Source organism: Cynocephalus volans, chromosome 10, assembly GCF_027409185.1.
Source record: "Cynocephalus volans isolate mCynVol1 chromosome 10, mCynVol1.pri, whole genome shotgun sequence".
Lineage (NCBI taxonomy): Eukaryota > Metazoa > Chordata > Mammalia > Dermoptera > Cynocephalidae > Cynocephalus > Cynocephalus volans.
In genome coordinates, this window is record NC_084469.1 from 128107173 (window position 1) to 128134504 (window position 27332).

The following is a 27332-nucleotide window of genomic DNA, read 5'->3' on the forward strand; positions in this document are numbered from 1 at the left end:
GGCGAGGGAGGGAACCCTGGGCCCTCAGCGCGTGGGTCCCGGCGGCGACGGGAGCGCAGCCAATGCTTGGGGAGGAGGGCGTGGCTAGCTCTGTCTCGTGGATCCATCCGCCCGGGCTTGCTGTGCTGAGGCCGAAGGAGCGGCCATTTTGGATGCTGGGCTGTGATTCTTAAGTTCGTCTCTGCTGTTCTGACGCTTGCATTTGGCCAGGTGAGTGTGTCGTCCTCCTCGTCGAGGGTCATCGTCTTCCTCTTCGCTCTGCACTCCGGCTTTAGCATTCCCCAACCAACGCTAGGGTCTCGGGTTCAAACGACCCTTCAGGTGGCAGATGAGGAGAAAAGGAAGGCTCCTGGAAGTGGGAGTCAGGCCGGAGGTGCCGGCCCCGGCTGGGGGATGGAGGGGCGTGGCAGGAGATGCTCAAAGCCGCCAGACTTTCCGGTTGTCCTCCCTGCCCCGAGGCGTCTCTTCCCTGGTGGCGAAACGTCGCGGCCTGGGCTCTTCGGTGACACCCCTATCCTGTGTCTTCGGGCCCAGGGAGACTTCGGGAAGGTCGGGGTCTCCACTGCCAGGAGAGGCTGATCGTCTCCCAGTCCACGCAGCCTCCGCCGGGCGGGGGTGGCTTCCTGGGCTTGTTTCCTGAGTGGCCCGGAATTGGGTCCCGATTGGCTGGAGAAAACTACCTTTTCTTTCGCTGAAGCAAGCCCCGGCCTCTGCCCCCTTTCGCAGACCTTACGTGTGTGGTGAGAGACATTGTGAGGAGCCTGCGGCCGGCCCTGACCTTGTCCCTTTCCTCATCGTGTTCTCAGCGCTCTTCCGGGGTGCTGGAGGCGAGGAGTTGAGGCTCACCAGCATTAACTTTAACGAGGATCGGACCCCAGAGCGTCCGTTTAGTAATTAGGTAATAGGACTGTAGGATAGTTATAAGACACAGCCACCTTCACTTCCTGTTAAGTAGTAAACCTGAAGTCTGGTCTGAAACAGCTTTTTGGGGGGATTGTAATTTTTTAAAAAAATTATGCCTATCTATTTATTACTTTCTAACTTTTTATTACGGAAAATTTTAGACAGACAAAAGTAAAGCGTATAATAAATTCACTCCTCATCCAGCTTCAAAAACGATCAACTCGTGACCAGTCTTTATGTATACGCCTCCTTATGTATTTATTTTTTAGTACAATAAAATAATAATTGATATATATGTATTTATCCCCCTCCTTCTCCAAGTAGAGAAACCTTTTGACTCTTGCCACCTAGAAAGCAGTAGTTTGTGGGAAACTGTTTTTACACCTTCCTCAGGACCACATCTTCTGGGATAGGAGGGTTTGATAATAGTCATTAGAAGATTTAAAAAAATGTGTAAAACCTCAAGTGTTGATGTTACATTTTCAAATCATCCAGTTTTTAAATCTTCTCATTTTTAAAGTAGTGTTGTTATTTTGTCCAAATTATTTTTCCTTCTCCCTATCTTCCTGTGCCTCTGGTTTCTGAATGATCAGGAACTGCAGAATCCCCCACTCTAGTCTATTTTATTTAAGCTCTCATTCTTTTAAAATAATCAGGATCAAGTCCCATGATACGTAGCCTATTTTGATTAAAAAATAAAAGTAGAAAACAAGGTATAGTATAAAGAAATAATTTCAAGGGGGCCGGCCTGTGGCTCACTTGGGAGAGCGTGGTGCTGACAACACCAAGTCAAGGGTTAAGATCCTCTTACCGGTCATCTTAAAAAAAAAAAAAAAGAGGGCCAGCCCGTGGCTCACTCGGGAGAGTGCGGTGCTGATAACACCAAGGCCCCGGGTTCGGATCCCATATACGAATGGCCGGTTCGCTCACTGGGTGAGCGTGGTGCTGACCACACCAAGTCAAGGGTTAAGATCCCCTTACCGGTCATCTTTTAAAAAAAAAAAAAAAGAAAGAAAGAAAGAAAGAATTTCAAATACAAGAAAAGTAATATGCACATGAATACTTATTTCAGCATTATTTACATGATATGTGTCAAAAGGCTGTCCCCAGGGGATTTAGTAATCAGTGAAATATTAGACAGCCATTAAAATACAATTTGAGACTGTAACATGATATATTGATAGAAGGATTCAATAGTGCTCATAATCCATTAGTACAACTTTATAAAAATATACCTTAAAAAAAACTCTTGGTAAAAAAGTATACCCGATGAATTTTCTATAATGTTTTTATATTTTATTGTGAAACAAGATAAAGATGCTTCCATAATGCCCATACATTCCAGTATTTATAGTTCCCTCCAGAAAACTTTGATGGTCTCTGAATTCTGAAGCCTGCACTTTCTTGTGAATTAAACGTGATGCTGCTGGTTTTGTAGTCCTTTATTTTATTAAACTTTTTATCTTGATCAATTTGATCAGTGAAGAATTGCTTGGAGTTTTTTTTTTTTTTTTTTTTTAAAGATGACCGGTAAGGGGATCTTAACCCTTGACTTGATGTGGTCAGCACCACGCTCACCCAGTGAGCGAACCGGCCATCCGTATATGGGATCCGAACCCGGGGCCTTGGTGTTATCAGCACCGCACTCTCCCGAGTGAGCCACGGGCCGGCCCTTGCTTGGAGTTTATAGTATGAGAATTCAGTAAACTTCCTGTGTGACATACTTTTAAGGGGACTGGACTATATTATCTTGAAAATGCCTTCTAGCACCTCATTTTCACATATTCATAACTGCATTATAGTGGTGGTCATACCTAAATCTATTCATATCACTTATAAGAAAAAGTGTTCAGAATAAATTAATACATTTCAAGTACAAAAGTTTTTGTATATATTGAGAAATCTCTCTAGCTGTGATTGCCTCTGCTCTCTCCCCTCTTCACTTGGTACTGTTGGAGCTACAGACTCTGAAGCTGGTCCTTTAGGACTTTTTTTTTTTTTTTTTTTTTTCCTAGTTTTAGCTACTTTGAATAGCGCTTTCAGGATCACGACTTCTGGGCAGCTTCACTAGTTTGGGCAGCAGTTCTGAGCTGCAGCAGTCTCTATTTCCTCCCCCAAGTAATCTAAGAGGAAGCATTCAACCTATGGTTGTTTCAGGTTTGTTTTTATGTCACTTAACCCCATTAAATTGTGAGCTCCTTGAAGGCTACAGTCAGCTCTCATTTAAATGTCTTTCGTGTACAAGCGGCTTAGCACAGTGCCTGATAGACTAGCATGCGACAAATGGTGAGTGAATGAATGGCAGGAAAGATTTGAGGTACAAAGTGACCTTGGGATAATCTCTTAAAGAATTTTAAATTAGGTATTGGACAATATTAGTATGTATATAATGCATTCACGTACACATGTTTTTATGTATGTATGTATTTGTATATATATAAACAGTAACTGTTGACTGGATTATTTTATCAACTTTTAGTTTATCGTCCCTAAAATTAATTTTCCTCCCCATAAAAGATACCAAGTTTATATTAGCTTTGAAAACACAGTTTCAAATTCTGAAATAGTAATTAAATCAGTCTTTATTAACTATTTTTGAGTCTAATGGTTTATTTTATGTACAGGTAGTTACTTAGGGTATGCTCTTAGTTATTACTTTTGTGGTTTAGTGTCTTTGTCTTTAATGATTAGTTTCTTCTTGTAGAATAGGGATCTATTGAATAGGAGTTCAAAATCCTCAGTACTTAAGTTAACAAAATAGTGGAACAAATTCTTTTCCTTTCCTTAAATCTAAAACAATATAAATTGTTGGTATTCAAAAAAATGTTATTTTTTAGGGGCCGGCCCGTGGCTCACTCCGGAGAGTGCGGTGCTGATAACACCAAGGCCCCGGGTTCGGATCCCATATACGGATGGCCGGTTCGCTCACTGGCTGAGCGTGGTGCTGACAACACCAAGTCAAGGGTTAAGATCCCCTTCCGGTCATCTTTAAAAAAAAAAAAAAAAAATGTTATTTTTAGTTAAATTTACTACTAGTTAACATAAATGAGTGACAGTTTTGTACAAAACACTATGCTAGGCAGTGTGGGGTTGACAGTGGCACTTAATAAATAGTTGAAGTCCTCCAATATGCTTGAAACATGTTAATCAAAAATGTTAAAGCAGGGGGGAAAAGATAAAAAGCATACCTTAAACATTTTATTTTGACGTAAAATACACAAGTATCAGCTAATCTTTAGATGAAGAGCTAAGTTTTTATTTATTTATTTATTTATTTAATTTATTTTTTTTAAAGATGACCAGTAAGGGGATCTTAACCCTTGGCTTGGTGTTGTCAACACCACGCTCAGCCAGTGAGCTAACCAGACATCCCTATATAGGATCTGAACCCGTGGCCTTGGTGTTATCAGCACCGCGCTCTCCCGAGTGAGCCACGGGCCGGCCCAAAGTTTTTATTTGAAGTGTGGATCTGTTGAAGGGATTTTATTTTATTTAATAAATGTTTATATGGTGTTTACTGTGTACATGTAACAATTACTACGAGGCCTGGCCCGTGGCTCACTCAGGAGAGTGTGGTGCTGATAACACTAAGGTCATGGGTTCGGATCCCTGTATAGGCAGGGCCGGTTGCTCACTTCGGAGAGCGTGGTGCTGACAACACCAAGTCAAGGGTTGAGATCCCCTTACTGGTCATCTTTTGAAAAAAAAAAAAAAACAACAAAAAAAAGCAATTACTATGTGCAGAGTTCTTTACAAATTTTCATTTAATTCTCATCCCAGCCTATGAGGTGTGAGGATTCATATAGTATCGCTGCTGATTTTTTTTTAGATGTTTGACAGAATTTACCAGAGAAGCCACTTGGACCTAGATTTTCTTTTGGAATGGTTAATTTTAGATTCAGCTTTTGTAATAGGTATAGTGCGGTTATATTTTCTATTTCTTTGTGTCAGTTTTGGTAAACTGAGTTTTTAAGTGTCCATTTCATCTCATTGTTGAATGTATAGGTACAAGTTTGTAAAAATGTTCCCTTTTAATGTATGCAAGATCTGTAGTAATATCCTCCTTATTTGTGTTTTCCTTTTTTTTACTTGACACAGTTTGTTATGTAGGTTTATAATTTTTTGATCTTTTTGAAGAACCAACATTTAGTTTTAATGATTTTCTTTATTTTCTTTCTTCAATTTCATTGATTTTTGCCTTGTTTTTGTTGTTTCCTTCTGCTTGCTTTGAGTTAATTTTGCTCTTTTTTCTGGTTCCTTAAAGTGGAGGCTTAGATTACTAATTTGAGACCTTTCTTCTTTTCTTGTATAAACCTTAGTGTTGTAAATTTCCTTCTAAGTACTGCTTTAGCTACATCTCACAAATTTTTATGTTGCATTTTTATTTTCTTTCATTTCAAACCTGTTTTTTAAATTTCACTTGGAACTTTCTCTTTGACTCATGGATTATTTAGAAGTATATTGTTTAATTTCCAAGTGTTTGGACATTTTCTGTTATCTTTCTTGTTAATGATTAATAGTTTAATTCCATTACTGTTAAAGAACATTCTTGGCGTGACTTCAATTCTATTTAATTTATTAAGATTTGATTTATAACCTTGGATATGATCTACGTTCATGAATGAACAGGTGTACTGTTGTGTTGGGTGGAGTGGTCTGTAAAGGTCAATGAAATACAGTCAGCTGGTGGTAGTGTTTAGTTCTTCTGTAACCTTGCTGATATTCTGTCTGCCAGATTGATCAATTACTGAAGGGGGTTTGTTGAAGTCTCTCAACTATAATTAGATTTGCATATTTCTCCTTTTCTATCTGTTAGTTTTTACTTTATGCATTTTGAAACTCTATTGTTGGGTGCATTCACAGTTAGGATTGTTATATTTTCTTGGTAAATTCACCCTTTTATCATTATGTAATATCCTTCTGTATCCCTGGTTTTCCTTTCTGTTCTGACTTCCTTTTGATTCCTGTTTATTACATGGTATACCTTTTTTCATCCTTTACTTTTAAACTACCTATATTATTATATTTGAAGTGAGTTTCTTGTTGACAGTATATAGTTGGATCATTTTTTGTTGGTCCATTTTGTCAGTCTTTTTCAGTTGTGTGTTTATACCATTTACATTTAATTATTTAATTATCAAATGTTTGAATTTATTTTCATTTATCTGTTTTTTTGGTGGTTGGCCGGTATGGGGATCCACACTCTTGACCTTGGTGTTACAAGGCGGCGCTGTAATAACGGAGCAACTGGCCAGCCCACTACTCTATTTTATATAAGGGACTTGAGCATCCATGGATTTGGTATCCTTGGGAGGACCATGGATACCAAGGGACAACCGTACACATTTTATCTGTTCATCCTTCAGTGGACATTTGGGTTGATTCCACCTCTTGACTATTGTGAATAATGTTTGAATTTAGGTCTACCGTTTTATTGTTTTCTGTTTGTTCCCTCTGTTTTTCATTTCTTCTGCTTTCCTGCCTTTTGGATTATTTGAACACTTTTTAGTATTACAGTTTAAAATCTGTTGTTTTTTAGTTTTGGGGGGGGGGTTTTGCATAGTATTTTTTAGAGGTTGTTCCAGGGATTGCAATAGATATACTTAACTCTTTAGTCTACTTAGAGTCTGTATTTTTCCAAATCTCATGGAATATAGAAACCTTCCCATCATATATGTCCCTTTACTCTACCCATTATGCTATAGTTATCTTATTTATTACATCTACATACATGGAAAACCCCCTCAGACAATGTTACTGGTTTTGTTCTTAATTGTCAAACATATTTTTAAGGGACTTGAGAGGAGCTATCTGTTATATTTACCCAGATATTTGCCATTTCTGTAAGGCTTACTTTATTCCTAATGTTCCAGGTTTCTTTCTGACGTCACTTCCTTTCTGCTTGAAAAACTATAGTGATTCTTGTAGAGCAGGTCTACTGGTGACAAATTATCTTATTAGTTTTGCCTCATCCAGTCACCTTCATTGCTGAGGGATATTATTTCTGGATATAGTATTCTAGGATGAGTTTTCTTTTCTTTCAGCACTGTTGTTTTTTTTGGCGACTCCGGGTACAGGGGCTTTCAGCACTTTAAAAATGTTACTCAGCTGGCCGTTTAACTCCTGGTGTTATAACACCAAGGTCAAGGGTTCAGATCCCTGTACCAGCCAGCCGCCAAAACAAAAACAAACAAACAAAAGTGTTTTTACTATTCTTTCTGGTCTCTGTGGTTTCTGATATGAAATCCACAGTCTGAGTTTGCTGAGGTTTTTGAGTCTGTAGCTTTTGCTAAATTTGGGAAGTTTTCAGCCAATATTTTTTCAAGTGTTTTTTTGGTACTATACTCTCCTATCCTTTTGGGACTTGATGACACAAATGTTAGACCCTTTGCTATTGTCCCACAGATCTCTAAGGCTTTGTTCATTTTTTAAAATGTTTTTTCTCTCTCTTTTTCAGATTGGATACTTTCTATTGATCTATATTTAAGTGCACTGACTCTTTCCTCTGTCATTAATTACCCTTTCAGCTATTGGTTCCATACAGTGAGTTTCTTACATTAGTTATTGTATTTTTCATTTCTAAGATTTCTGTTTCCACTTTTTATCTTTTATTTCTTTACTTTTTATCTTTCTTTTTCTTTCTTTCTTTTTTTTTTAAAGATGACCAGTAAGGGGATCCCAACCCTTGGCTTGCTGTTGTCAGCACCACGCTCAGCCAGTGAGCTAACCGGACATCCCTATATAGTATCCAAACCCGTGGCCTTGGTGTCATCAGCACTGCACTCTCCCGAGTGAGCCATGGGCCGGCCCTTTTACTTTTTATCTTTCCATTCAAAAGTATTCTCCCTTACTTACCGCAGCATTTTTGTAGTAGCTGCTTTGAAATCTTTGTCTGATAATTCCATCTGTGTTATCTGTGATTGATGTGTGTTGATTGTCCTTTCCTATGCAAGTTGAGATGTTCCCAGTTCTGTGTATTTACCCACTCTTTGTCCATACCAACTGGTATGGACAAATCTAGCCCCTCAATACAGGACTAGAGATCTTGTGATGCTCTTTCTTTCTGTGCCAGTGCTCACTTCTGGGTTTCAGGTTGCCTTGCATTCAGGCCAGGTAATGTAAGAGGGGAAAAAAATGATAAACTCTTTGCCAGTTTATCTGTACTTCATATTCTAATCTTCTTCATCCATCTGCTAGTATTCACTTTCCAGAAGCCTCAAATAGCTACTACATGCATTTTTGTTTAGGTTTTATAGCTTCGTTCAGTGAGAGTAACACTGAAGCTACAACCCTGTTTTTTACTCTTTTTTTTTTTGCGGCTGGTTGGTATGTGGGACTTTTCCTGACTTTTTAAAAATTCTGTTTTTAAAGACTATCCATGTTTCTGTAAGTACAGCTATTTCATTAGTTCTGACTGCTGCATAGTATTTTGTCATATGTTTCTGTGACATTTTATCTGTCCTCTTGAAATGGACACTTAGCATTTTTCCACCTCCTTGCTACTACAGGATCCTCATACATGTGTCTTCATGGTTCTGTGTTCAAATTTCTTTTGGGCATATATCTAGGAATGGGATTGCCGTGTCTTAGGTATGTGCATACCTTTTATTAAAGCATACATTTTATTAAATACAGTTGACCCTTGAATAACACAAGTTTGAACTGCATGGGTCCACTTATGTATGTATTTTTTCAACCAACCCTGGTTTGAAAATACAGTGTTCTTGGAATGTGGAACCTGCATATATGGAGGGCTGATTTTTCGTACACTAGGGTTCTGCAGGGCTGATGGTGGGACTTGAGTATCTGTGGATTTTGGTATATGCATGGTAGGGGGTGGGGTTCCTGGAACCAATCCCCCTCCAGATACTGAGAGATGACTGTACTGCCAAATTGGTGTCTAAAATGGTTCTACCAATTTATACATTTATCTTGGCTAATATTTTTTATTCTACTTATAATTTTTGCCAGTCTAACAGGTATAATTTTATCTATTTTTGTTAGCACACTCACTTGTAGGATTATTATGCAAAATAGTAAATGAAAACTTGAGTATAACCACTCAGGTTATTCTTCTCTTAGAAATGTTACTGTTGATTTGGTAAGTTTTATTTATCCGTGTTACACTGGAGTAATTGTCTATGAAGGGCAAGATCTTTGTAGGACCCATGATAGAGGTATATTCAGGAATACTTTTTCTTGTACTTTTTAAAAGTCTTATTAATAATGTATATATTAAGTAATTTAACAGCAAGTTGAATAATGTTCCTTAGGTTAACATCTTCTGATTTCAGTCACTGCTGATAAATCAGGTGCGTGGGAGGTGATTTAGTTATCTTAATAAAATAGTAAAAAACTTTGATATACACTTTATAAGAGCAATAAAAATCATTTTTACCCAGATATATGGAATACGTTTTTATAAATATTCATCAATATACAAGTATGTAAGAGAAAATATTAGGCTTTCCCTTCAACAGTCTTCGAGAGTTAACACTATTAAAATTTTAGTACATATTTTTATAGGCTTCTTTCCTATGCATTTATATACATGTATAAAGTGGGATCATACTATATATGCTATTTTTCAGTTTGATTTTTTTAAAAAAACACGTCTTGGAGATCCTCCATTTCATTTACACAGCAAATATTTGAGTGCTTGCTATGTGCTGAAGTGTTTTAGAATGCTAGATTATCTTTTTTTCTAAACTATTTCCAAGTATTCCATAGAATGATGTGTCTTAATATAATCAGTTCCTAATTGTTGAAATTTAGATTATTTCGTTTTGTACATTCCTCTCTTTATACATGTGAATTCATTCTTCGGGATAGATATTTAAACTTGGAAATTTGAAAGAGTGCCCTTCAGAAAGGTTGTGCCAATTTATATTACCAGCAGGAGTTTGAGAATGTACCTGTTTCCTCTTACACTCATCATCACCAAATTTTACTAATAGTCTTTGTTGCAGATTTTTCCCCAAATATTGCTTACCTTTTTATTAGTCTGTTTCTGTTGCTTATAACAAAATACTTGAAACTGGGTGATTTATAAAGAAAACGAAATTTATTGCTTACAATTTCTGAGCCTGGGAAGTCCAAAGTTCATCTGGTGGTGGCAGCAGTGACCCAGGGTTTTCATATTGCAAGATGGTAGAAGCAGAGAGAGAGACTCTCCACTCTCTTTTTTTAAAGCTCTCAGAACCATGCCCCGACCACCATTTTTAATCCATTCACCACAGTTTGTAATCTAATCACCTCTTCAAGGCTCCACCTTTCAGTTACCATAGTAGGATTTCCCATCCTCTTAACAGTCACAGTGGGGACCACGTTTCTACTACATAAAACTTGGAGGACACAATTCAAGCTTCAGTGAGTTTTGGAGGGACATAATTCAATCCACTACACCTTTTAATTTTACTTATGGTTTAAGTCTTTTTTCATACAAAATAATTTATATGGCTTCTTAAAAAGGCCTATTCCATCTCCATTATAAATATATTCTTTTGTATTTATCTTAACACATTAATAGTTTTGTTTTAGCTCATGAAAATTTTTAAACAATTTTTTGGGCCGGCCCCGTGGCGCACTCGGGAGAGTGCAGCGCTTGGGAGCACAGCCGCGCTCCCACCGCGGGTTCGGATCCTATATAGGAATGGCCGGTGCGCACAGCGGTGCGGGCGACACCATGCCCAAGGGTTGCGATCCCCTTACTGGTCACAAAAAAAAAAAAAATTTTTTTAAACTGTGGTAAATAGCACATGACAAAATGACAAAATTTGCACACTTAACTATTTTTAAGTATTGAGTACAGTTCAGTAGTGTTAAGTATATTCACATTGTTGTGCAACATATCTCCAGAACTTTTTCATCTTATAAAACTGAAACTCCATATCCATTAGACAACTCCCCATTTTCCCCTGATCCCAGACCCTGATAACCACCATTCTATTTTCTGTTTCTATGATTTGGCTAAGTTACATACCTCATACAAGTGGAATCATACAGTATTTGTCTTTTTGTGACTGGCTTATTTCACTTAGCATAATATTCTCAAGGTTCATCCATGATGTAGCATGTGACAGGATTTTCTTTTCTCTTAAGGCTGAATAGTACTCTATTATATGTATGTACAGTTGGCCCTCTATATTCATGTGTTCTGCATCAGTGGATTTAATCAATTGTGGATCATAACTATTTGGGGGAAAAATATTCCACAAGTTCCAAAAAGAAAAACTTGAATTTGTCGTCCACCAAGTACTACGTCCGTAAGAATGAAGTGATGTGTAGGCATTGTATTAGGTATTATAAGTAATGTAGAGATGATTTAAGGTATACGGGAGGATTTGCATAGGTTATATGAAAATACTACTCCGTTTTATTTATTTATTTACTTTTGGTTGCTGGTACAGAGATCCAAACCTTTGACCTTGGTGTTATAAGGCGGCACTCTAATAACTGAGCAACTGGCCAACCCACTACTCTATTTTATATAAGGGACTTGAGCATCTACGGATTTGATATCCTTGGGGGGGGGACCACAGACCACTAAGGGACAACTGTACACATATTCTTTATCTATTCATCTCTCAATGGACGTTTGGGTTGATTCCACCTCTTGGATATTGTGAATGATGTGACTATTTGCATGGATATGCAAATAGCTCTTTGAGATCCTGCTTTCAGTTCTTTTGGGTATATACTCATCATACGGTAGTTCTATTTTTAATTTTTTGAGGAACCGCCATAATGTTTTTCATAGCAGTTGCACTATTTTACAGTCCCACCAACAATGCACAGAGTTCCAGTTTCTCTGCATCCTCCCCAACACTAATTATTCTGTTTTTTTTTTTTTTTGATAGTAGCTATCCTAATGGGTGAGAGATGATATCTCATTGTGGTTTCTGTTTGCATTTCTCTAATGATTAGTGATAGTGAACTTCTTGTGATCTGCTTGTTGGCCATTTGTATGTTATCTTTGGAGAAATGTCTATTCAAGTCCTTTGCCCATTTCTTAATTGGATTATTTGTTTTTGTTGCTGAGTTATAGGAATCCTTTATACATTCTGGATGTTTTAGTGCTTTTATTAATCTGAAAATTTGTGTGTACGATTGGAAGAAGTGATTTTTCAAAAAAATTTTTGTACTTAACAGAACTTAGTATAGTTTCTGGTATATGGTAAAATGCTTAATAAATATTAGTTAAATGAAAGACTGAATAAAAGAAATTACTGAGTTCATTTTTCTAGGGAAACAATTTTATTTTTTAAAAATAAGAGTCCTAAGGGATATCTTGAAGGTTAATCTCAATTGTTTATGCCTTTTGCTTATTCTGTATAATCCAGTACAATTTTATATCTAGTATTCTTCAGAATCTTAGGGTTGGAAGGGACTTCAGAGATTATGTTGTAAGAACTTAAATTATATTTCCTAAACTGTATACATTATTAAGGAAAGAACATATAAATATGCAATTTTCTTTATTTAGAGAATTCATTTAGCATCAATTTTCTGGTCTAGTTAGCTGATGTATTACGACAGTGTAAATCTGGGGTTGCTTTGGTAGATCTAGTTCTTGGCTTATTTGGTTTTGTGGGAATAATAGTCTTTGTGATGCATGTCTTATTTTCTCCTCCAGAGCCACATCCTTCTCCCTCTGATTGATGTCTCTGGAGGCTCACCCATGTGGACTGAGTCTATGGGCCCTTTTGCTTTCTGGCTTCCAACTGGGGGTAGATGGGAGGTACCAGCAGGAGACCTGAGGGCTCCCCTGCCTCCTCCCTGCAGATTGTTGGATTGCCACAAATTGCATGCCTCTTTCAAAGACTGTGACTCCTGTGTGGTGGCCCTCTGCATATAGCTACCTAGCTTCCACTTCCTCATCTTGCCCCTTCAGGCCTAAAGGTGTTAATGGCTCAACAGCAATACACTATCATTTTTTGGTTTCTCTAAACCTATCTACTACACCTTTGTAAATAATCTCTTTATAAAATTCTCCTTAAATTACCCAGGTTGTGAATGCCATCTGTTTCTAACTGGGACCCTGATTGTTAGAGTCTCCAAAAGGGCCCTATAATTTTACTTACTTTTATAGGTTTGGATAAATAAATGTTATTACTGAATTATAAGATAGTAATTTGGATTTATTTTTATTAGTCTTCTATGGTAGGCTTCCATAAACTTCTCTGTCCCAAACAGCTCCAGCCAAAAGATTAACAGTGAAATATAGACAACATTGCACAATTAAGTGTTTTCAACTTCATTTACAGAGTTTGATTTCTGTTTGTAGCATAAAACATTTTAAGCTCCTCTTTCAGAGAATTTTAACACTTTTATTCTTCAAAGTCTGTTTTTCTCGTGACTGGGAGTCCTTTCTTTTTCAGGCTAAGTATGGTCTCAAACTAGTGTTTTTGGTTGCTGACCCATCTTATTAGGCAATTATGTGAAATAGATAAAGATGTCTTTACATCATCCAGAATTCCTTCATGTTGCTAACACTCCGCCTTTGTTGCTTGTCCCTTTGTGTCCTTCAGTGTCTTGCTCATTTCAGGTACCTGTTTTAATAAGGTAATCTTGACTAACATTTTTTGATGAGTTAATATTTTGCTTTTCTAAAGAAGCAAATGAATTTATTTATATTATTATTTGTCTTTTGATAGAGATTCCAAATTAAATGCTTTCCAAGATAGATTTGGATTTAGCATTAGTTTTAATATTAGTCCAGGTTCCTTGGATTTGAAAAGAGTTTACATACAGGAATGGCTAAATCTTTGTAAGTCCAGCCTTTGTCTATGCATATGTGCTTTTTTAGAATTTGAGGTCATACTTAATAGTCTTATAACTTGATTTTTAAATTAAATATGCTCATGTCAGTAAATGCTTTTTATTTTTATTTTTATTTTTTGGCAGCTGGCCAGTACAGGGATGGAACCCTGGACCTTGTTGTTATAAGCACCGTGTTCTAATAAACTGAGCTAACTGACCAGCCCAGTTAAAATATTCTAATAGCTATATAAAGTTCCATCATAATTATACTATAATTTATTTAACTAATAAGCAGTATTAGTTCATTATTCATATATTTCATTACTTCAGTTTTTTGGTCTTAAATGTGGTAAATATTTTCATATGAAAAATCAGCACATGAAGGTCTGATTATTTCTTTAGGTTAAGTTCCTAGGAGCGGAATTACTAGGTCACAATGTATATATTTTTAAGTATTGACATGTCACGAAATTGACGCTTACAGACCCCAGCATAGACTACTTAAGAACCACACAATAATCTTGATATTTTTCTGTCATAACTTGTGACTATATTAGACCCCCAATTTTGTTATCTTTTATCTTTGAGACAGTTTTCCAGCAAGTAGCTGAAGAGGTCAAACACCCTTATAATAGGCCTTAGAACATCATTTATTTCTTTGGGGTGGTGACTACAATTGTTGTTTTACAGTTCCTGATGGGATAAGTTTCTCTAAGTATAAAGTCCATGAGAGTAGTAACCCTGTCTGTTTTTCCTTACTGGTATATCTCCAGTGCCTATTACAGTGCAGTAGGCATTCAGTAAATATTTGTCGAAGGGGTTAAAAATATATATTGTATTCCAATTTATGGTGCCAAAAATGATACAGTGTCTGATTAAAATTGTTTACTTGGGTTTTGAATTCAGATACACTTAGGTTTTATTCTTAGTTTTATTAGTTGCTGGCTGATCTTGAGCAGGTGCCTGGTAGAGTAAATGATAGTAGCGGTTACTGTTTTTCTGGCTATTTTCTCTCTTTCCATCTATCTCTGATTATGAATGCTCTGAGAACAAGGATACTGTCTGGATCTAGCAAGCACCAGAAACTACTACAGTGCTTGACAACTTATAAATAGTTGTTGAAGTTTTGAAGTTATGATTGTGAGAAACATGTTATAGCATAAACTATAGTTTATCTCATGCTTTAACTGTACTGAATTTATAGCTTTCAGAAAGTAGCTTGTCCTATCTGTGACCTGGATTTTTGCACACACCACTCCCTCTGCTTGGGATATTCACACCCTCTCTTTACTTTATAGATATCTTTGACTTCTCTGGAAAGCTTTGTATAATCTCCCTAAGCAGGTTGGGTATCTTTAGAATTGTTTTCTCAGTCTTGGCACTATTGACATTTTGGGCTGGATAATTTTTTTGTTGTAGGGGCGCTGACCTGTTCATCATAGGATGTTTAACAGCCTCTGAGGCCTGTAACATCAGTTTCTAGTAGCATCTCCTCAAGTTGTGACAACCCAAAATGTCTCCAGTCATTGCCAAATGTCTCTTAGGGGACAAAATCACTCCAGATTGAGAACCACTCTAGAGTTGTAGTCCTTATCAACAGTATTGTAGTTGCCAGATTTTCTTAGCTGTTGTCCCTCCCCCGCCCCCCCTCCCCATAATAGAATATAAGTTCCTTTGAGGGCGGGGACTGCACTTTATTTATACTTTTTATCTCCAACATCTAGCCAATGTATGACATAGAAGTAGTCAGTAAATATTCATTGAGTGGGTTAAACAATTCAGTTTAATGAATCCCCTATATTTTGTGACATACAAACCCCACTTTAAACTGGGACTTGGGTTAATTATTAAAAATAGTGTGAAGGCTTCTGGAGGCAATTTCACAAAAGGAAAATACATCTGATGTTTTCTACTAGTGGTTTATTCAAAAGTACTATTCCTAGTGTTCTTTCTTACATTGGATCTCTTTTGATTTGTCTCTTATTTGACTACTTTCTGAGATCTAGCTTTTGTTTGGGTATTATTACATCTTTTGAAGTTTGAGTCCATAATTCAGAGATATCGAAATTGTGCTGTCTTGAAATTGGATGCACAGTAGTCACTGCACAATGGTATGTATACCCTAGTGTTATGGGTAGAGGAGGGGTGGTTTTGTTGACTGTAACTCTGTTCAGTGGAATTCTTGGCAAATAGCCTTCTGCTGTAGAATTTTGTAGAGCAGTTTTTTTTTTTTCCTTGGGCTTTTCACCCCTTTGTATAACTCTTTGTACATGAGTTGATGTTAATGATATTTCTGCAGTGTTGTGCACTAGCTTTTTCCCAAAGGCTGAGACTTAGTAGCATGATTTTAGGAGTTAAGAAGATGAGAATATCTCTGAATTTGGGTCTACATTTGATTTGGGAAACATCACGACCCCTGTTGAGATTTTTGGGAGAAGCAGCAGGAGGCCCTTTTACTTCTTCGTTCTTTTATTACCCCACTCCCATGTCCATACCTGGATATTCATTTCTTCTGTCCCCAGGTTCTTTTAGCTCTGCCTTCAAAATAGATTTCAAATCTAACTGCTTCTACCACTGCTACTGCTATCCACCCCTGTCTAAGCTATTACCATCTCTTCTCTGGACTAAGTAGTAGCTTTCTCATTGGTCCTCCTGCTTTCAGTATTACTCTACCAATCACTTATCTACACAGCAGTCAAAATGATCTGTAAAAAATATGAATTGGATCATGACATTTTCCTGTATTAGAAAACGTTTTGTCTAGGGTTCAATCCCTGTACTAGCCAGCTGCCAAAAAAAAAATTTTTTTTTCTTGGTTTATTGTGTCAAATAATGGTGTTAGTTCCTGAACTAATTTTGACTTGAAAGTAGTCATTGTGCTGCTTCTTTTTCCAGGAGGAACAGCACAGCATGCTGGGCTCTGGATTTAAGGCTGAGCGTTTACGAGTCAATTTGAGATTAGTCATAAATCGTCTTAAACTATTGGAGAAAAAAAAAAGTGAGTAGTGCATGATTGCCTTACCTTTTGTTTCCCAAAATACATCACTGGGTGCCAGCACCCCAATACTGGATCTTTCAGCCTAGTACTATGAAGTCTTAGCGATCTTATATCTTTTAAGATTTGTATACATTTCTGCCTTTTGTGACTAGTTGGATTTCATCACTTTGTTGCTGGGAAAGGGACAGACCCTGTTGCTGTGGAATAGGTAATGTGACTCCTGAGTTGGAAATGTCAGGCTATACAAAGTATATTCTCACCTAGGCAGAGTGTCGAATTCTAGGGTAGATGAGATGAGAATAGATTTACAAAGGAAGGGTGAACTAGGACATAGTAGAAGCTCCCTCTTTTGGGGTGGAGGGAGTTCTGCCCGCAGGCTAGGTCCCAGGGTAGTACTGCTTTGTAACTGGAGTGGGATTTGTGCATTAGCGGAGCTGGCCCAGAAAGCAAGGAAGGAGATTGCTGACTATTTGGCCGCTGGAAAAGATGAACGAGCTCGAATCCGTGTGGAGCATATTATCCGGGAAGACTACCTTGTGGAGGCCATGGAGATCCTGGAGCTGTACTGTGATCTGCTGCTGGCTCGGTTTGGCCTCATCCAGTCTATGAAGTAAGATACTTTGATTCAAAGACCTAAATTACCTCTGGAATTTGAGAAAGGAGTAATATTGGTCTCTTTATACATGTAGAGTGCTAGCACTACCCAAGGATCTTTTTCCTACTAGTTGCTTGAAGGCCTGATCTCAATGTAGGTAGGTAACTGCCAAAAAGAAAATATGAAATCTGAAATTGAGTTTGAATCTTGGCTCAACCATTTTCTGACTTTGTGACCTTGGGCTTGTTGCTTAGTTTGAATTTTCCCCAAAGTAAAATAGCGTAACAAAAATGGGTAGAAGCCTAGAGTTATTGTGAGAATATAGTGAGAATCACGAAATGCTTTAGAGCCTTTCAAATGTATGATACATAGCTAGGGTTTTGTTGGTTTGTTTTATTTTATTTTATTTTATTTATTTATTTTTTAAAAGATGACCGGTAAGGGGATCTTAACCCTTGACTTGGTGTTGTCAGCACCACACTCAGCCAGTGAGCGAACCGGCCATCCATATATGGGATCCGAACCCGGGGCCTTGGTGTTATCAGCACCACACTCTCCCGAGTGAGCCACGGGCCGGCCCTTGTTGGTTTGTTTTAAAGACTGTTAAATTATATTCATTTTTTCCTTGATTAGGGAGCTAGATTCTGGTCTCGCTGAATCTGTGTCTACACTGATCTGGGCTGCTCCTCGACTCCAGTCAGAAGTGGCTGAGTTGAAAATAGTGAGTATAACCAGTTTCAGTGATGTCTGTAGCTTTTCATATTGTTAAAAAGATTGGTTAATATAAGTCATTTCTGCTTACTTGACCAGGTATTTTGTACCCTTCTGCTGCTTTTGAAACAGACTTTGTAAATTTGTTTCTTTCTCCTTTTCAGGCTTTATGTCATAGAATAGAACAGTGTTTTGCGAGCTTGAATAATTTTTTTTTTTTAAGGAGCAAAGGTGTGTGTGTCTCCAGTTTTGTCATATTTTTATTAAATGTTATTTAACTATATACAAATAGAAAAGTTCTTATACAACTGTAAACCAGTAAAGTTAAAATAACATGAATTTAAGGTGACTGATGTTTTGTTTTATTCATTTATATATTCATTCATATTCCACAAATATTTACTGAGTGGATGTTATGGGCTAGGTGAGGGCTGAGGGTAACAGTGTTGAGCAAAATATGACACGAGCCATACTCTTGTAAATTAGAGTCTAACAAAAGAGACAGGCATTAACCAGATGAGAGCTCATCACAACATGGGTATGGTACTGACTGCCAGGGTACGAATTCAGTTGGGTTGTTTTCTTTTCTGTTTTCTGCATCTTTGCCTTTTGGTTTTATTTTCTAGGGAGATAGTCTCAGTCTTGTCTCTTAAGGTATTTATTGAGATTTCCTTATCTTCTGTGTTTGCATTTTTCAAGAGCTGTTTTTAATTCTCTGAATATTTGTTATAGTTTCTTGTTTTTGTTTCATGGCTACAATGTCTTCTAACTCTCTGAAGATATTATAGTTTCTTTTTAACTTTTTCTTGTTCTGTCATTCTTGTTTCCTTTAAGTTCCTTTTTTCTGTTTTTTCTATTTTATCATTAGAGGCTTTTCCGAAGTCTTGGTGACTCTTGGCTGTTGGTTTATATTTATGAGCAATGCACTAAAAGGTAGATTGGAGCCTCTTGTGTCCATAGATTTACTGCCAGATGGCCTTATTGTTGAGTGATCTAGCTAAGCCCTTTCTTAAGGGAATTCCAGACTATCAGGAACTATTTTCTTTCCTTGGGTTGGTCATTTTCCCCAGAGAGGAATCCTGTTTCCAACCTGGAGGGTATAAGCTGGCTGCTAGGATTTCTGAGAGCCTGGTGGAGAAAGAAGCCAAAGGCCTAAGTGTGTTTGATATGTAGAAGACTTACATTTAATTCTCCTCTTGGCAGGAAGTATCCCAGCTCTCCTGTTTGTGGAGTCCAGAGTCCCTTTAGTTTAACCTCCCCAGAGAGTAAACCTTCTATATTCTGATAGAACAGGGAAGGTAGTTATTGAGTTATGGACAGAAAAATGGGAGAATAGAGGCAATTGCTTCTTATTCAGACTTTTAGCCCTCAGTCTTATTTTTAATCTCACTTATATTCCTCCTTTAAAACTAATCTCATAGTGGAAAAAGCCCAAATATGTCACAAAACCCAAAAGCCATAAACAAAGAGTGACAAACTAATATAAGTAAAAGTAAAATAATTTCTGAATGGTATCAAGCAGAACAAAAACTGTTAAGTCAAAAGACAAATGACAAATTTATATCATAGGTACCAGGTACCCCTGAAAGTCTACATCTTGAAGAGTGAAAATGCCCCTACTGGGCTCCCAGAATGTCGGGACCACTCTTGTCCAATGCTGCTATCATCTCCTGCCTGGACTATTATAGTAGTTTCTTGAGTATTTTTCCTACACCTACTTTGGCATCCTTTAGTCTGTTCACCATTCCATCAGAACAACCTGAGGGTTTTGTTCAAAACACAAATGAAACCCTGTCAGTAGCCCTTCCTTTCAAGCCCTTTAATAGCTTTCTGTTCTTGTTATAGAAACAAGACTCTGCGTGGCTGTACATTGTGTGGCTCCCACCTGCCTTTCTTACTTTATCATTTCCTGCCATAGTCCTCCCTCGGGCTCTGCCCTAGAAGCTCACTGACTTTATTCCAAGCTTGAGGATTGGCCATCTTTTTTCCATCAGAGGCCTTTGCACATGCTGTTTTCTTTTCCTGGAATGTTCTTCCCTCCCTCCTTGCTTAACTTCTAACCCATCCTTTAAATCTCAGCAAAGCCTCATTTCCTTCAGGATGCCTTATGTAACTTTTCTGTTCAGGATCTGATTCTCCTGTTGTAAGCTGGTGATAGCATGGTGTACCTTTCCTTGGTAACACTTATTACAGCTGCAGTTGTACCTTTATCTGTGTGAATATTTGGTTAATGACTGTTTTCTCCAGAGACTATAAGAGTAGAAACAATGTCTGTTTTTGCTCATCATTATATTCATAGTACATATCATAATGCTTAAAATAGTGTTTGTCACTTGCTCATTGGATGGATGAACAAATAAATAAATGAGTTAATGTGTACCCCTTAAGTTTTTATACATCCTGGGTTTTTTTGGAAATCCTGTAATAGAAGCATGTTTACTGTTGACAGGAGAGGAAGCTTGAAGCAGTCTTTAGGAGTAGTTTTCCATTTTTATGTACTGTTATTTTTTCCTCTGTAGGTTGCTGATCAGCTCTGTGCCAAGTATAGCAAGGAATATGGCAAGTTATGTAGGACCAACCAGATTGGAACTGTGAATGACAGGGTAATGAACATACTTGGTAAATGTGAAGCAGTGTGTGGGGTGGGAGCAGGTTATTTACTGCCTGTGGTGATTCTAGTGGGTATCACTGTATGGCTGAGTTAATCTAGGGTTGCACACTTCATAGTGAGGGTGAGGAAGAAAGGTCTGTGGTTGGCAGAACAGTCAACTCCTGACCCCTGCCCAGCACCTGTGATTGTGATACACTGTGTCGTTCCTGACTTTTTCCCCCCCGTCCTTTGTGCCCCTGATGATTTGTGAAAGTAGGAAGAGGTGGGGGGAAAGGATGGATGGATTGAAATGTGGAAGTCAGCAGTATTAGTCTTTATCAACACCTGGGTTGTGTATAAATAGAGAATGTGAGAAGAGAGACACATGGGTCCTGTAATGTGCCTTGTGACACTGAAGAAAATCATTTAAGTCCTCTGAACCTTTTTTTTCCTCAATTTTACCTGTAAAATGAGAGGAACTAAGTTTAAATAGTGAGACAAGTCAGGACTAGGCTAGTTGGTATAACTGGTTGGTATACGTACCGTCTTAGTCCCGGGTCTTTTACTTACAGCTAATGCACAAACTGAGTGTGGAAGCCCCACCCAAAATCCTGGTGGAACGATACCTGATTGAAATTGCCAAGAATTACAATGTGCCCTATGAGCCTGACTCTGTGGTCATGGTAAGTTTAGCCTAGAGAACAAGGGAAATGAGTCTCTAGATATGACCTTCTTGAAAAAATAACCATATTCTTTATGCTAACTTAAGTTTGTATGTGTGAGTTTAAGCGTATGTCCAGTTAGTGCCTTTTTGGTGGCAGTAAGTATGCCTGCATACCTCATTACTTAAGGTTCAGATTAGATGAATGAATGAAAGCACTTTGAAAGGGTATACACCTTGCTACAAATGTAAAATGGCATTATTATTGCTTCTTTTTGGTGCACTTCAAGGAATTGAGGATCCCTTTGTGGATAGCAAGAAATGCCTCAAGACCTAAACAGTTCCTGAAACATTTATTGGGTGCCCACTGTGTGTCAGATAGTGCACTGAAAGCTGAGAATACAGAGATAGATAAAAAGGAGGTCTGTGTCCTGAGAGTCTTATAGTGTAAGGAGGGAAAATATGCAAACAGTAATCATTCAGCAGTTAAGGTTGATGGGGTGTGGTGGATGCTGTAGTGTGCTGCTCAGACCCCACCCCCCAGTCCCCAGTTGGGACACCACTGCAAGTGTATCTGAGCCTCACAACTTCGTGGGGTGTTAGCTGAGGTCTTTGTTGTGACTGTGTTGTAGCCCAGCTTCTCCCTGCACCCAGCTCTGCTTCTTTCATTTCCTCCACACATGTTGATCTCAAGAACACTCCCCAGTAAAATTCCTTCATGTTAACCTCCATCTCAAGAGTCTGCTTCCTGGAGAACTTGACCTTGGACATGGGTTAACGATAGGGGTTTCTCTCTTTTTCTCAGGCAGAAGCTCCTCCTGGGGTAGAGACAGACCTTATTGATGTTGGATTCACAGATGATGTGAAGAAAGGTGGCCCTGGAAGAGGAGGAGGAGGGGGCGGGTTCACAGCACCGGTTGGTGGACCTGGTGGAACAGTGCCAATGCCCATGCCCATGCCATCTCCAAACACTCCTTTCTCATATCCACTGCCAAAGGGGCCAGTAAGTATACATGTAAATAAATGTGGATGTAAGCTTTAGAAAATGTTACAGAAGATGACATATAGGCTCTGGGAATATACTCAGGAATTGTAGGTTTTCAGGAGCATTTAGCAGTAAGAACATTTGGCATTAGCGTAGTGATAATATCATGAAAAAAATATCATTAGGATTCAGAATTTTTTGGTTCAACTGTAGGTAATGAAGGGAAAATCTAGAGATGGTACCAGAAAAACTCTTCTCATGTAGGTTTACTGAATATCTCTGGGACCTGTTGCAGTCATATTAGTAGCTTTTTCTAACAATGAGTAACAACCACTTACCACCAGACAGAAAAACCTTTGTGGATAAGAAGAGGAAGGTCATTGCTAGTAAGAAAGTCTCATTAGAACTTTCCCTTGCAGACATTGAAGCACTTGATTTAGTAATTTGAAGAATAGCCTTTGGCTATAGATATTTAAAAATCTGGAATCTTTTTTATGATGTTTGGTCCTTTGGGACTTTTATTTTTCCTTTTGGGGATCTTAAATGTTCAGTGTGAATACATACATACATACATACATATACACACACACACAATTTCTCCCTTCCCGTATGCAAACCTCAAACATTGCAAATTGGGGGCATTGTCTCTGATGTTACCTTTCTCTTCTTGCAGTCGGATTTCAATGGATCGCCAGTGGGGACTTACCAGGCCTTTCCCAATATTCATCCACCTCAGATACCAGCAACTCCCCCAACGTATGAATCTGTAAGTGCCTGAGCCTCTTTCGTAAGCAACAGGAGAGTGAATCCCGTGAAGAGAGAGCAAAATAATGACCACAGGGAAGGCAAAGTTTTGATCAATTCCTAGTACTGCATTGCTCTTGCTTTGGGATTCTTGTGTTGCTTTAACACTACCCTAGAAATGGGGAGTGGTGGTGTTGGCATCATGGTTGGTGGCCATGCTTTTTCCGCAGTTAAGCCAGGAACAGGAAGGAACTGCAGATCTCTTAGACAGTTGTAGTGCCCTACTAGGGCACTTAACTAGGTTTTTTTTTGATTAGCTAGGCTGAGAATTACAATGAGCTGGTATAGTCTTGGTGCTAGAATATTAGTTATTAAAATTTCAACTTTGTAAGTTCTCTACACTCATGTAAAGGAATAATGACCAGATTTTTGTCTTAATCAGAAGGTCCAGCCTGTAGCATTGATTTCACATTTTAGTCTTGTAGTTAAAATTTGCTATAAGTAGCTAATTTGGTAACAGTGCTTTGAACTGTAGGTGGTTATAACAGTTTTGCTTCAGAATTGATTACTTATTTTCTGCCAGGCTTGTTTCCTCAGTATATGCCTTTTGAGACCTATTTTCATATGATACTTTACTGAGAAAACAAATCCATATGGCATTTGCTATGTAAATTATTCATCTAGGAAGATCTCTCTGTTCCTGAGCTTGCTTATTGCTCTTCCCTTTGTCTGTTACCTCTAGCTGATATGTTTTACCTTGGGCTTGAGTTTTTCTTATGCTTCAATCTTGCATGCCTCAAAGCATGGCCCACAACTGTTTCTAGGAATGAGGTAGAACTTCATCAGTTTTTGAGGACTTGGTTCTTATAGATGTATTTTGTGGTTTAGTGCCTTTTCTTTGCCCAGAAGGTGAAGGTATCATTAAGAAAAAGTTGTCATGGTGTGGTAAGAATTTTCTTTTTCTCTTCTTAGCAGTTAAGAGTTCACCATGGTATCTACTGGTTGGAAGAAGTGCAGGGGGTGGAGGGTTAGTTTCTTTGGAGTGTGTTCTGTTGCTTTTGGTGAACAGCTTAGCTTAGCTTTTGGAAAACACAGGGGCTTATACCATTACTTTCTCCAGTGATGCCATTGCTTTTTCCTCTGTTAACAGTCTTTGTATTTCAGGTTGATGACATTAATGCTGATAAGAATGTTTCTTCTGCACAGGTTGTTGGTGAGTATGAGTCAGAAACCTTCAAGGCTCAGTGCTGAACCCTCTGCTCTTTCTCATTACTGTTTCTCTCTCAGAGACTGTCTCCATGTCATGGCCTTCTGTCCACATGCCTTGTCCTCTCCCCAAATGGAATACAGCTAAAATGGAACTCAGGATTTCCCGCTTCCAAAAATAAAAGATTTTCCCCAGTCCCAAAGAATCTCCCAAGTTCCCTGTTTATGTCAGTGGTATTGCTATTCTTTTTCATTTATTTTTTTCTCATCTTCTGGTTTTTCAGTCACCCTCAAGTTCTTTATTATATTATTGCTGTTTCAACTTCCATTGTGCCTGGAACTTACCCCCTGCCCCTCCAACTTTTTTTTTTTTTTAATTGGGGTATTAAAAGAGATGTCAGGAGAAAACAGACATAAGTCATAAATGTATATCACAATTTTCATAAAGCAGGCATGTTCATATAGCCATCCACTAAAAAAAAAAAAAAAAAAACACTATCAGAAACCCCAATGGGGGATACTTTTAAAATTAGAGACAGTTTTATTGAGGTATAATTTACATTAAAAACACATAGACTTTAATGGTGTAGTTTGAGTTTACACACACACACACACACACACACACACACACACACACACACACACACACACACACACACTCACTCTCTCTCTCTCTCTCTCTCTCTCTCTCTCTGTGTTATCCCAGAAAGTTCTCTTGTGTTCCTTTCCAGTCAGCTTCACCCCTCCCCCCAATGGCAAGCATGGTTCTGATTTTCCATAATTGTAATTTAGTTTACCTATTCAAGAACTTAAGATATAAATGGAGAGCCCAGCCTTGAAACACCAAGGTCAAGGGTTCGGATCTCCATACTGACCAGCCACACACACAAAAAAAGATATAAATGGAAACATACAAAAGATAGATAGGTGGATGATTTTAACGTAAAATATAAAATGGAGGACCAGAAATACAGATCAGACCATTACATCAAATAATACTTCCCTTAAACTTTTTTCTCACCGTAGCAAAGTAAAATAGGAATCAACTATAATTAGAAAATGCAAATGTTAATTGTCCTGAAAAATTTTATTGACCGTTAGAATTAAAGTTTTAATTATTTTTTTAAACTAGTGTTTTCTCCTGTATTTTGATCATTTTATTTTTTCTGCCAAACGGGATTGTGGGCCTTTTTATTTTTTTCTGCTGGTATCTGAGGCTTTTCTCTGGGATTTATAACATCATGCTCCTTGCCCTAATTTAATTAGGTCCTGGACCCAAGCCAGAAGCCTCTGCAAAGCCCCCTTCCAGACCTGTGGATAACTACGACAACTTTGTACTACCAGAGTTGCCATCTGTGCCAGACACACTACCAACTACGTCTGCTGGTGCCAGCACCTCAGCATCTGAAGACATTGACTTTGATGATCTTTCCCGGAGATTTGAAGAGCTGAAAAAGAAAACCTAGGCCTCTTAAACCAGGCAACTTCAAGTTCTGGGAGTTGAATCTGAGCAGTTTCATCTTGTAACAAAGAATCTCCATGAAATTCCATTTCATCTATTAACTGTCACTGAGCATACTCTTCCTTTGGGCTCTCTTCCTGCTCAACCAGATTCTGCTGCTTTCCAGTTCTCTATTAATCCTAAGAGACTAACAACTGGAGACTCTGAGATCAGAGCAGCTGGCTCCTGGCAGCTGTGCTTGTCTGTTTCCTGTCAGAATGATTCCAGGTCCAACAGTTCCTCCACAGAAGAGTGAGAAGATGAAAGCATTGCAGGAAGAGTGCCAAAGATGGCTGGACAATGGAGGACAGCACCCCATGAAGTGTCTCAGCCATGTGTTGCGATTCCAGACTTAGAAACAAACCCCTCTGTACAGGGGGATTGTGGTGAGTGAGAATCAAGACCAACATGTGTGTTTTCTCACTCTCTAATTGAATGGGAGGGAAAGAAAAAGACTCAGGAAGTCACTGTAAAGGTTCCTGGAAGCTGGGCCCTCTCATTGGCATATACACTACTCCTTGCTGCAGGGTACTATTCCACCTGGATCCAGTGGCAAAGTTTATTTGGGAAGTTGAAGGCCTCTCTTAGTTCTGCTGGATTCTCAGGGAGCCCTCTGTGGCCTTTTGCTTTATTTTGAGTGCTATGTTTCCCTTTTACCAGAGGGCAGCACTGTGGAAATACCTGTTTTCCCCATAGGATGTTCTGTTGGATTGCATTATTGGCAAAGGAAGGACAGGCCACATATTGGGCAGAAGTTGTCATTCAAGCCTAGGGTGGGCTTCCAGCTGCCTTAATAGAAGTACTCAAGTCTCGGGTAGTGAGCTGGAAAGCCTACAGGAAAGGAGGAGTACCTGTTTTCATTTGAAAACTTTATGATCAAGGGAATCTTTAAAAACTGATCTCTGATAAATTTTTGGTGCCCACGTGGCTGTAGTTCACTGCTTTCCTGGGTGGATGAGAATCTTACCATCGTAACTTATGTGCTTTTTTGGCCCTTAGCTAAGGCTATCCTTCTTCACAGGGGTGGCTTTGGGATTGGGAGATACAGCTTTTGCTTCTGTGTGATGTATCTATACATACCTGATTCAAGCAACTTTCCTTTAATATTTTTGATTGGTTTGTATTTTATAGCTTAGTAGCTGCTAATAAAGTTAAAGATCCTGTGTCCTGCTTTCTTCATAGTTTGTTCAAATGAGGAAGTACAAATTTGGATTTTAGTGGAGAATATTTTAAACATCTGACCCATGTTGGTGCATGAGCCAGAGCCAGCCCCAGCACTCACCTTCAGCTTCCTCAGTAAAGCGGATGCTTAGAGCATTACGGGGCTCATTTTTGTCTCTGTATTGAAAGATGCTTGGATAGCATCTGTGAGTTTGCGTGGTTACTCCTCTGTGGTAGAGCTTCCCATCGGCCAAACCTCATGCTTGTATGTTTATTTTTAGTAAGGTGCAGTAAGCTCACATCTGACTCACTCATCTCCCATAACTGTCCTGGGGCATGGGTGGTGAGTGTTACTTGCTGCTTGGCAGCAGAGCTGGGTTATCCTTGCAGTGTTAGCCCGGTCCTGACAGTGCCAAGATCCATAAGCAAGAACTTGGAACCAATGGGATTTTGATTCCTCACTAACTTACAGAGTGAAGAACCAAGGGTATTATACTGTATACTATACATCTACA

The 27332-nt window shown here is 38.5% G+C and overlaps 1 protein-coding gene across 1 annotated transcript; it reads left to right on the forward strand.

Annotated features, from left to right (window-relative positions):
- On the forward strand, positions 1-26819 carry IST1 (IST1 factor associated with ESCRT-III). The gene is made up of 10 exons (XM_063110879.1): positions 1-210; positions 16561-16663; positions 17093-17273; positions 17892-17979; positions 20489-20572; positions 21132-21242; positions 22026-22223; positions 22879-22971; positions 24114-24162; positions 25422-26819. The coding sequence occupies exons 2-10, from the start codon at positions 16576-16578 to the stop codon at positions 25619-25621; spliced, it is 1092 nt and encodes a 363-aa protein (XP_062966949.1). The 5' UTR covers positions 1-210; positions 16561-16575; the 3' UTR covers positions 25622-26819.
- Positions 26820-27332: the final 513 nt, after the last annotated feature.